Raw genomic sequence first — 11,143 nt, 5'->3', positions numbered from 1 at the left:
AAAGATAAAAGCGATCAGAAATAGCCGAAATGAGAATGGTGAGAAACTTAACACCAAAATTTGTGGTCATGGAATAAACTGCTACCTTCGTACCCCCACGAAGAAGAAGAAGTTAAAGAATTCTGATATCTTGTCCATGACGGCAAAGCAAGGAGGACATAAAAAGCTGACTAGCACAGTCAAAAGGTGGACTCTGGCCAAGAGAACCTACTAGTATCAAATGCAGACCTCCATTTGAGGAAGAAATTTCTGAGAATGCAGTGCAGCAGTGGTTGGTAGTGAATGATAGGATGTAGCAAAACACGATGTAGCAAAACCGGAACAGAAGAGAATCGAAATTTTCCAAAAGAGATGCTACACAAAAATACTGAAAATTAGGAGGCCTGATAAGATAATGAATGAGGAGGTTCTCTGGAAAATCGGCGAAGAAAGGAACATACGGAATAAAAATCGAAAAGGAAAAGGGACAGGGTAATAGGATATAACACATGAGCGAGTATCACATGTGGTACTACAGGGAACTGTAGAGGATAAAAACTGAAGAATGAGCCAAAGATTGGAGTACGACTACATCTGACAAATAACTGAGGACGCATAGTGAAACTGCTCTGACATTGGAAATTTGTGGTAAGATCATATGGGACGAAACTGCTGAGATCATCGGTCCCAAAGCTTACACACTACTTAATCTAACTTCAACTAATTCACGCCAAGGACAACACACACACACCCATACCCGAGGGAGGACTCGCGAACCGTGACAAGGTTACCAAGACCGCACGGCTACCCCGCGCTGCTCTGCTCTGAGATAACTAGATTGGCACAGGAGAGGAATTTACGGTGTGCTCCCTGCCGCCGTTGGATAAGCAGCTGCAGTAGCAAGTCGTATAATCCTAACTTACTTATTTGTTAGATAGTTTAATTAATTTCTTTCCGTGTTTTTGGGTACTTGCATTGTTTAATTCGTATATTTCGGGCGTATTATAGTATTTGACAGTTGTAGCATCGCGCTTTAGTGTTTACTTCGTAGATTCTTATTTAAATTGCGTGTGAGTTTCGTATAGGAGGTGCAATTTCGAGTTTTAGTTACTGTAATCGTAAATTCAGCAGGTTGTAGCGCAGTCGTTAGGCATTTGTACAGGTTAGTTGATACATTCTTTGCGTGTTTCGCTTGCGTTATCTAGGCACGGACTCGTGTTTCAGTAACTGTTGTTCAACATCGATTAGAATGGACAGGGACTGCGATTGCTGTGTTCGGATGAGGGCTGACTTGGCATCCCTTCGCTCACAGTTGCAATCGGCGCTGACTTCGGTCGTACAGCTTGAGGCTGTTGCCAATGGGCACCACTGTGGGGAGCCGGACTTGGGTATCACGGGGATGTCAACCTCGTCCCGTCTGTCCCCAAATCGGTCTGTCGCTGTGGTTGCCCCGGTTGCTGCCCGCAGTGGTGCTGAGACCTCGTCTGTGGTTGATTGGGAGGTTGTTCCAAGGCGTGGCAGGCAGCGAAAGGCGTCCCCGGAGGCTGATCAGAAAGCCTCCCCGGTGCGTCTGACAAAGCGGTTTCAGGCACTGTCTCTGGCTGAGCCAGATGCAGCTGCCTGCCCTGTTTCAGAGGATCATTCTCAGCCTTCAAGGTCCGGGCAATCGCAGTGGGTGGGCTTACTGGTAGTTGGGAGCTCCAATGTTAGGCGCGTAATGGGGCCCCTTAGGGATACGGCGGCTAAGGAGGGGAAGAAATCCAGTGTGCACTCCGTGTGCATTCCGGGAGTAGTCATTCCTGATGTGGACAGGGTCCTTCTGTATGCCATGAAGAGCACAGGGTGCAGCCAGCTGCAGGTGGTGGCACATGTCGGCACTAATGACGTGTATCGCTTTGGATCTGAGGAAATTCTCTCTGGATTCCAGCGGCTATCTGATTTGGTGAAGGCTGCCGGTCTTGCTTACGAGATGAAGGCAGAGCTCACCATCTGCAGCATCGTCGACAGAACCGACTGCGGACCTTTGGTGCGGAGCCGGGTGGAGGGTCTGAATCAGAGGCTCAGACGGTTTTGCGTCCGTGTCGGCTGCAGATTCCTTGACTTGCGCCATAGGGTGGTGGGGTTTCGGGTTCCGTTGAATAGGTCAGGAGTTCACTACACTCAGCTGGCGGCTACACGGGTAGCGGAGGCTGTGTGGCGTGGACTGGGCGGTTTTTTAGGTTAGAAGGCCTCGGTAAAGTATGGGGTGGGCTGCAATGTCAAAGGGTACATGGCAAATACAGGACGTGCTTGGATCAAGGAACAATCGGAATTATAGTTGTAAATTGTTGTAGTTGCGCTGAAAAAGTCCCTGAGCTTCAAGCGCTAATAGAAAGCACAGAAGTTGATATCGTTATAGGTACAGAAAGCTGGCTAAAGCCTGAAATAAGTTCTGCAGAAATTTTTAAGAAGTCTCAGACGGTGTTCAGGAAAGATAGATTAGGCAGAATTGGTGGTGGAATGTTTGTGTCTGTCAGTAGTGGTTTATCTTGTAGGAAGACGAATGGAATATTCCAGAATTTGAAACACGAACATCTGCTAGCATGAGTTTCTTAGAAATAGATACGTTAGGGGTTGCGAAGTTTGCCACATAACAGTTACCTCTTTATGTTGAATGCCTTCTTTGATATAGCAATTCGAGTTTTCACCTCCTGGTGCCATCTCAAGTGTTCTGTTACTGTGATTCCAAGATATTTAAATGCACTTACTTGGCTAATGGTTGATTGCCCTACTATAATATTGGACAGTCTGCCTCTTGTAATGATGACCATACTCTTTGTTTTTGCTGTATTTATTTGCATCCCATGGTCCACACAACCTTCATTCAGACCTTTCAGCATGTTATTCACTGTCCGCTCACTTTCTGCCACTAAAACAATGTCATCAGCAAATCTTATGCATTCTATCCTCTTTCCACCAATACATATTGCCTTTTTCCCATGTAAGCCTTTCGCAACAACCTCTTCAAGGTGTGCATTAAACAACAGTGGCGAAAGGCAACAACCTTCTGTAACACCTCGACCAAATGCTGCTTCCTTCTGGCATTTCATTTCCGATCCTTATCCTTACTTTCTGGTGTAAATATAGATTCTGTATCAGTCGTCTCTCTTTCCAATCTACTCCTTTCCTCTTCAAAATATCCATCAGCTTGTTCCACTGAACTCCGTCAAAAGGCTTTCCTAAATCTATACAAACAGCAACGTGTCCTCTGCCTTTTTCCCTATATCTTTCCCCTATAGTTCTTAACAGACCAATAGTATCTCTTGGCCCCCCATGAACCATGGACCTTGCCGTTGGTGGGGAGGCTTGCGTGCCTCAGCGATACAGATGGCCGTACCGTAGGTGCAACCACAACGGAGGGGTATCTGTTGAGAGGCCAGACAAACGTGTGGTTCCTGAAGAGGGGCAGCAGCCTTTTCAGTAGTTGCAGGGGCAACAGTCTGGATGATTGACTGATCTGGCCTTGCAACATTAACCAAAACGGCCTTGCTGTGCTGGTACTGCGAACGGCTGAAAGCAAGGGGAAACTACAGCCGTAATTTTTCCCGAGGTCATGCAGCTTTACTGTATGATTAAATGATGATGGCATCCTCTTGGGTAAAATATTCCGGAGGTAAAATAGTCCCCCATTCGGATCTCCGGGCGGGGACTACTCAGGAGGATGTCGTTATCAGGAGAAAGAAAACTGGCGTTCTACGGATCGGAGCGTGGAATGTCAGATCCCTTAATCGGGCAGGTAGGTTAGAAAATTTAAAAAGGGAAATGGATAGGTTAAAGTTAGATATAGTGGGAATTAGTGAAGTTCGGTGGCAGGAGGAACAAGACTTCTGGTCAGGTGACTACAGGGTTATAAACACGAAATCACATAGAGGTAATGCAGGAGTAGGTTTAATAATGAATAGGAAAATAGGAATGCGGGTAAGCTACTACAAACAGCATAGTGAACGCATTATTGTGGCCAAGATAGATACGAAGCCCACACCTACTACAGTAGTACAAGTTTATATGCCAACTAGCTCTGCAGATGATGAAGAAATTGAAGAAATGTACGATGAAATAAAAGAAATTATTCAGATAGTGAAGGGAGACGAAAATTTAATAGTAATGGGTGACTGGAATTCGAGTGTAGGAAAAGGGAGAGAAGGAAACATAATAGGTGATTATGGATTGGGGCTAAGAAATGAAAGAGGAAGCCGCCTAGTAGAATTTTGCACAGAGCACAACATAATCATAGCTAACACTTGGTTTAAGAATCATGAAAGAAGGTTGTATACGTGGAAGAACCCTGGAGATACTAAAAGGTATCAGATAGATTATATAATGGTAAGACAGAGATTTAGGAACCAGGTTTTAAGTTGTAAGACATTTCCAGGGGCAGATGTGGACTCTGACCACAATCTATTGGTTATGACCTGTAGATTAAAACTGGAGAAACTGCAAAAATGTGGGAAACTAAGGAGATGGGACTTGGATAAACTGAAAGAACCAGAGGTTGTACAGAGTTTCAGGGAGAGCATAAGGGAACAATTGACAGGAATAGGGGAAAGAAATACAGTAGAAGAAGAATGGGTAGCTCTGAGGGATGTAGTAGTGAAGGCAGCAGAGGATAAAGTAGGTACAAAGACGAGGGCTGCTAGAAATCCTTGGGTAACAGAAGAAATATTGAATTTAATTGATGAAAGGAGAAAATATAAAAATGCAGTAAATGAAGCAGGCAAAAAGGAATACAAACGTCTCAAAAATGAGATCGACAGGAAGTGCAAAATGCCTAAACAGGGATGGCTAGAGGACAAATGTAAGGATGTAGAAGCTTATCTCACTAGGGGTAAGATAGATACTGCCTACAGGAAAATTAAAGAGACCTTTGGAGAAAGGAGAACCACGTGTATGAATATCAAGAGCTCAGATGGCAGCCCAGTTCTAAGCAAAGAACGGAAGGCAGAAAGGTGGAAGGAGTATATAGAAGGTTTATACAAGGGCGATGTACTTGAGGACAATATTATGGAAATGGAAGAGGATGTGGATGAAGATGAAATGGGAGATACGATACTGCGTGTAGAGTTTGACAGAGCACTGAAAGACCTGAGTCGAAACAAGGCCCCCGGAGTAGACAACATTCCATTAGAACTACTGACGGCCTTGGGACAACCAGTCCTGACAAAACTCTACCAGCTGGTGAGCAAGATGTATGAGACAGGCGAAATACCCTCAGACTTCAAGAAGAATATAATAATTCCAATCCCAAAGAAAGCAGGTGCTGACAGATGTGAAAATTACCGAACTATCAGTTTAATAAGCCACAGCTGCAAAATACTAACGCGAATTCTTTACAGACGAATGGAAAAACTGGTAGATGCAGACCTCGGGGAGGATCAGTTTGGATTCCGTCGAAATGTTGGAACACGTGAGGCAATACTGACCTTACGACTTATCTTAGAAGAAAGATTAAGAAAAGGCAAACCTACGTTTCTAGCATTTGTAGACTTAGAGAAAGCTTTTGACAATGTTGACTGGAATACTCTTTTTCAAATTCTAAAGGTGGCAGGGGTAAAATACAGGGAGCGAAAGGCTATTTATAATTTGTACAGAAACCAGATGGCAGACATAAGAGTCGAGGGGCATGAAAGGGAAGCAGTGGTTGGGAAAGGAGTGAGACAGGGTTGTAGCCTCTCTCCGATGTTATTCAATCTGTATATTGAGCAAGCAGTAAAGGAAACAAAAGAAAAGTTTGGAGTAGGCATTAAAATTCATGGAGACGAAGTAAAAACTTTGAGGTTCGCCGATGACATTGTAATTCTGTCAGAGACGGCAAAGGACTTGGAAGAGCAGTTGAACGGAATGGACAGTGTCTTGAAAGGAGGATATAAGATGAACATTAACAAAAGCAAAACGAGGATAATGGAATGTAGTCAAATTAAAACGGGTGATGCTGAGGGAATTAGACTAGGAAATGAGACACTTAAAGTAGTAAAGGAGTTTTGCTATTTAGGAAGTAAAATAACTGATGATGGTCGAAGTAGAGAGGATATAAAATGTAGACTGGCAATGGCAAGGAAAGCATTTCTGAAGAAGAGAAATTTGTTAACATCGAATATAGATTTATGTATCAGGAAGTCGTTTCTGAAAGTATTTGTTTGGAGTGTAGCCATGTATGGAAGTGAAACATGGACGATAACTAGTTTGGACAAGAAGAGAATAGAAGCTTTCGAAATGTGGTGCTACAGAAGAATACTGAAGATAAGGTGGATAGATCACGTAACTAATGAGGAGGTATTGAATAGGATTGGGGAGAAGAGAAGTTTGTGGCACAACTTGACTAGAAGAAGGGATCGGTTGGTAGGACATGTTTTGAGGCATCAAGGGATCACAAATTTAGCATTGGAGGGCAGCGTGGAGGGTAAAAATCGTAGAGGGAGACCGAGAGATGAATACACTAAGCAGATTCAGAAGGATGTAGGTTGCAGTAGGTACTGGGAGATGAAGCAGCTTGCACAGGATAGAGTAGCATGGAGAGCTGCATCAAACCAGTCTCAGGACTGAAGACAACAACAACAACAACAGTATCTCTTGTTCCTTTTCCTCTTCTAAATCCGAACTGCTCCTCTGCAATCCCTCTATCCTCTATCCAACTTGCCATATAGTCATCTATTCAACACTCTCAGCAAGAGTTTAGCTGCATGAGAAATTAGACTGATGGTCTGATGCTCTTCACATTTTTTAGTGTTTCTCTTTTTCTCTTTTGGTATCATAACTGTTGGAAGGAAGTCCTCAGGCCATTCCCCTTTGTCATATGTCTCCTTACAGAGGTACACGATTTCTTTCTTTTTTTTTTTTTTTGCTTCGTTTCCCAGACTCTTCAACAGTTCTGCTGGCAAATCATGAATTCCACATGACTTCCTATTCTTCATTTCTTTCAATGCCTTTTCTAATTCTGCTTCCAAGATGGTGAATCCTATTTCATCTTCCGGGACATATTGCTCCTGAACCATTCCTGGAAGCTGCCGACATGCACAAGTTAGTAAAACAATAGAAACATGTTGAGGAGGACTATATCCAGCAGTGGACAGAGATAGACTGTCGAAGATAAAGAAGAAGAAGAAATACTTTTCGTGATACCGCTACATTTCTGAATGGTTATTGTGCTTGTGTGACTAAAAATGCCTCACATTTTATGAATTATTTTTCAGTGACCAGACTGGAAGAACCACCTTGCCGATGCCTTATCAGGTAAACAAATTAATTTTGAGAGATCACGGTGGTAGAGATGAGCAGGAAGAAATCTTACAACGCCATTTTCTTAGCCCTTCCGTACCCATGTTCCATTTATTCCGGTTTCTTTCGTTGATATTTCTCACAAAAATCGATTATATCTCTATAAATAATTTGCTAATTTGATGTTTTTCGCTGACCGCACTACGGCACTGCATGAACTGTAGCCTGCGTTATCGTTTAGGTCCATGGCGCTACATGGTTTAGTACACATTAACTTCAATTTGTGACCACACGAGTTAATTACGGCTATCTGAAATCGCCTCATCCGACTACAGACACTTGAGATCAATTGTTTTCATTATCAGAGTGACGAGCTTGTATATATTTATCAGATTTGTTTTATCGAGCACGGCAGTGGAAATTACCAAGGCCGTGGAACATATGGTGCCCGAAGCTCTGAGTGTATAAAACAGCTACACATCACGTCTTTGGCACTGGTGATCAACATGAAGTGCGCTTTAGTGGTTATTCTGTTACTGGCTTCTGCGCTGGTGAGTGTCAAGTAAAATTTTTTGATATAAGTCTTTACGAAAATTGTAAGAACAACGAATTAGAAAGTGGAGATTATTTTATGGGTAGGATTATTGTACTGCAAATGATTTGAATCAAATAGTATTATCTTAGAGTTCAGACACTGATATGCCCAGGAGGCAATGATTTCCAAACTGTGGTTTACCTTTCGCTTAAGCACCAATAATTCGAATACAATGACTTGTAGTAGATTCGTAACCCAGAATCAGTTTGTACTATTTTCCAAATGCCGTTGATATAAAACCACATAAAAATATGCACTAGTATGATTGTTACAGTGTAGACATTACTGCTGCAGGTTCTTACCAGATACAATGGAGATATATTTATTTTTCTCCAAGATTCGATCCACTAAAATTGTAATCATATGTGGAAAGAAAGAAATGGCCATACGGTATTCTTAGTTGGGACGCCTCAAGAGGCTTCCATCCTGTACGAACAACGGCCCCTTTCCAAAGGCTGTACCAGGGTTGTGTGGTATGTCTTCAACATATGTCACTAATAGATGTGCATGTAGTGCTGCATAATGATGCAAGAAGGGGTAGGATGAAACCCAATGGCATACCAAGGGTACCGTCGAGTTTAACGTTCTCAACCAAAGAATGGATCAGCATCACGAATTTCATATGACTTCATTTCAAGACACACTTTATTTTCCATGCTGCGATCGCCCAGCTTCTGATAAGTTTTGTATGGCGTGTAGCGGTGGCCTGTAGTGGTCCACTGAGTAAGCATAGCTAGGACCAGTGGTTTCCACTGTGCAGCACTCATGCTACGCAGTTCAGGCCTCATGGGTGGTGGATGAAGGGGGAGTGGGGGGGGGGGGGGGAGGGCATCTGCAGATTTTTTGTCCTCGTTCTATGTGTAAATGGAAACGGCATCATACTCATAAAACTATTGCACAATATCTTGGAAACAGAAAATTATAAAAGAAAACGTTTTTGATTTAAGAAGATCAATACAAGGGGATAGGATCTGTGTAGTGGAGCTGCCTCCATCTGCGCTGTCCCAGAATGAGGTCTCGGAATGAGACTACTTACTAAAGGATGTTGATATGATTGTCTGCTTTATCATAGGTCAGTCTTTTAGAAGTTTTTCAGCCACACTACGTTACCCATGCTACAACGTGTCTTTACACTATGTGATAAAGGTTTACTATTGATGTGTGTTGTTTATGCAATGTATTGTGTCTCTTCAAGTGTTTTATTGTGTGTTTACTCCTATCCTAATGCACACTATGTGTAAAAAATCTGCGTTATTATAATAACAGATTTAAGGTGGCACCTGGTACAATAACCGGTCACGATTATGTGATACCATGCAGGGTAAAGAAAAATGTCACACTTGTCGGTGGGCATGCGATTTCTCAGCCTGGTTCAAAACAAAAGTGTATCTAGCAGAAACTAGTGTCACCAGTAGGTTCAACAGAAATACGATTTAAAAATTGAGGCTCTGGAAATGCTGTAACTGCTTGCGGCATGACCAACAACAGGCAGCATGAACTCGGCGCTCTACCGGAGCTGTCCCGTTAGCTCAGTGACACAAGTTAATGCTGTGCGGAATGAATATTCAGACTCGTCACTGTACGAGCTCCGTTCGCGACAAACATTTTTTTTCTGTAAAAGCGTCAAACAGTATCTAATTTATACCTCCATAATGTAGTGTCTTGTGTACATCTTTCAGTTACTATTATATTTATTTAAACATTAAGACATAACATGAGCTTCTTACTCACGCAAACGATTCACTTTGTTTCGTCTATGACACAAATAAAGCCAATAGAAAATAAATAGTGGATATAGTAATATCGTCAGTATCCAGTGAGGCATAAAAGACACAAAAGGCAAGTTACACTGGATTGCACATAATGCTGCACACAATAATTCCACTCAGTATGTCTGACGTCCAGGCTTATATTCACAGATCCAATACATACATGTAAGAGCAATTTTATCTTTAGAGAAGGTGTCCAAAATGACCACGTTACATTGACATACTCTTCGTCACTTGCGGGATAGTACTTCGCTGGGTCCTACGCAACACATCAGCGTGCAACCATTGCCGAAGTGGCGTGGACGCGAACTATCAGGTCATGTACATCAATGGGTGAAGTACTACAAACTTGTTCGGGGTAAGTAACCTCGCGAATAAAGATGTAGTGGATTATGGTCAGGGGAACCTGGGGTTCAGAACAATGGACCAATCCATTTGGCTCGAAGCGCTTCATTTATTAGTTACGCACATTCGTTCCAAAGTGTGGCGGTGTATCATCATGCTGAAACCATGATTGTCACCAGCGTAAGTGAAACCTTTTGTAATGTGTCACAGTACTGCAAAGAAACGTACGATACGAGGGCACATTCAAATCATCCAGCAACGGGACTGAAAGTCAATCGAAGCAACACGAAAGCAATGAGAAGTAGAAAAAATGAGAACAACGGGAAATTTAACGTCAGGTATTGGTGATCCGGAGGTACATGAAGCTATGCAATACTACTAACTAGACAGCAAAATAACCCATGACGGACGGAGCACGGAGGACATACAGAACAAACAAGCACTGGAAAAAGGGCATTCCTGGTCAAGAGAAGTTTGCTAGTATCAAGCATAGGCCTTAATTTGAGGAAGAAATTTCTGAGAACTTACGTTTGGAGCACAGCATTGTATTGTAGTGGAACATGGACTGTGGGGAAATCAGAGCAGAGGAGAATCGAAGCTTTCGAGAGGAGATATTATAGAAGAATGTTGAAAATCAGGTGGACAGAAAAGGAATGACGAGGTTCTCAGCGGAATCAGCGAGGAAAGGAATATATGGAAACCACTGACAAGAACAAGGGACAGGATGATGGGACATCTGTGAAGACATCAAGGGATAAATTTCATGGTACTATTGGGAGCTGTAGAAGTTAAAAAACTGTACAGGAGGACAGAGATTGGAATACATCCAGCAAATTGTTGAAGGCGTAGATTGCAAGTGCTACTTCGAGGCGAAGAGGTTGGCACAGGAGAGGAATTCGTGGCGGACTGCATCAGACCAGTCAGAATAATGACTCAAGAAAAAAAATGGTTAAGGCCCAAAAGCACTCCTTCCACAATTCCACTCTACGGATTGGTGCCAAAGTATGCCCAAAAGAGCCACGTTCACGGGTGATATACGGGTTGTGTTACGAGTAATAATGGATGTTGTGGAGGTTGCAAAAACGCCATCCACTTGGTGCAAAATCCATTCACAAAACTGTATTCATCGAATGCGGTCTTTCGGCCGTTGTTGTCTACATAAAGTGAAGTGATATGGATGCATTTCTTTCAGCGTGCAGCACTT

The 11,143-nt window shown here is 42.8% G+C and overlaps 1 protein-coding gene across 1 annotated transcript in view; it reads left to right on the top strand.

Annotated features, from left to right (window-relative positions):
• The first annotated feature begins 7,672 nt into the window (after nucleotides 1-7,672).
• The window catches only part of LOC126326371 (brachyurin-like), a 39,550-nt gene continuing 36,079 nt past the window's right edge, over nucleotides 7,673-11,143 (top strand). The window contains exon 1 of the mRNA XM_049995635.1: nucleotides 7,673-7,781. Coding sequence (XP_049851592.1) covers nucleotides 7,737-7,781 — 45 coding nt within the window. The 5' untranslated portion in view covers nucleotides 7,673-7,736. The remainder of the gene's footprint in view (nucleotides 7,782-11,143) is intronic.

The sequence above is a fragment of the Schistocerca gregaria genome, chromosome 2 (assembly GCF_023897955.1).
Source record: "Schistocerca gregaria isolate iqSchGreg1 chromosome 2, iqSchGreg1.2, whole genome shotgun sequence".
Lineage (NCBI taxonomy): Eukaryota > Metazoa > Arthropoda > Insecta > Orthoptera > Acrididae > Schistocerca > Schistocerca gregaria.
The sequence above is the reverse complement of the archived record's forward strand: the minus strand, read 5'-3'. Positions and strand labels throughout refer to the sequence as shown.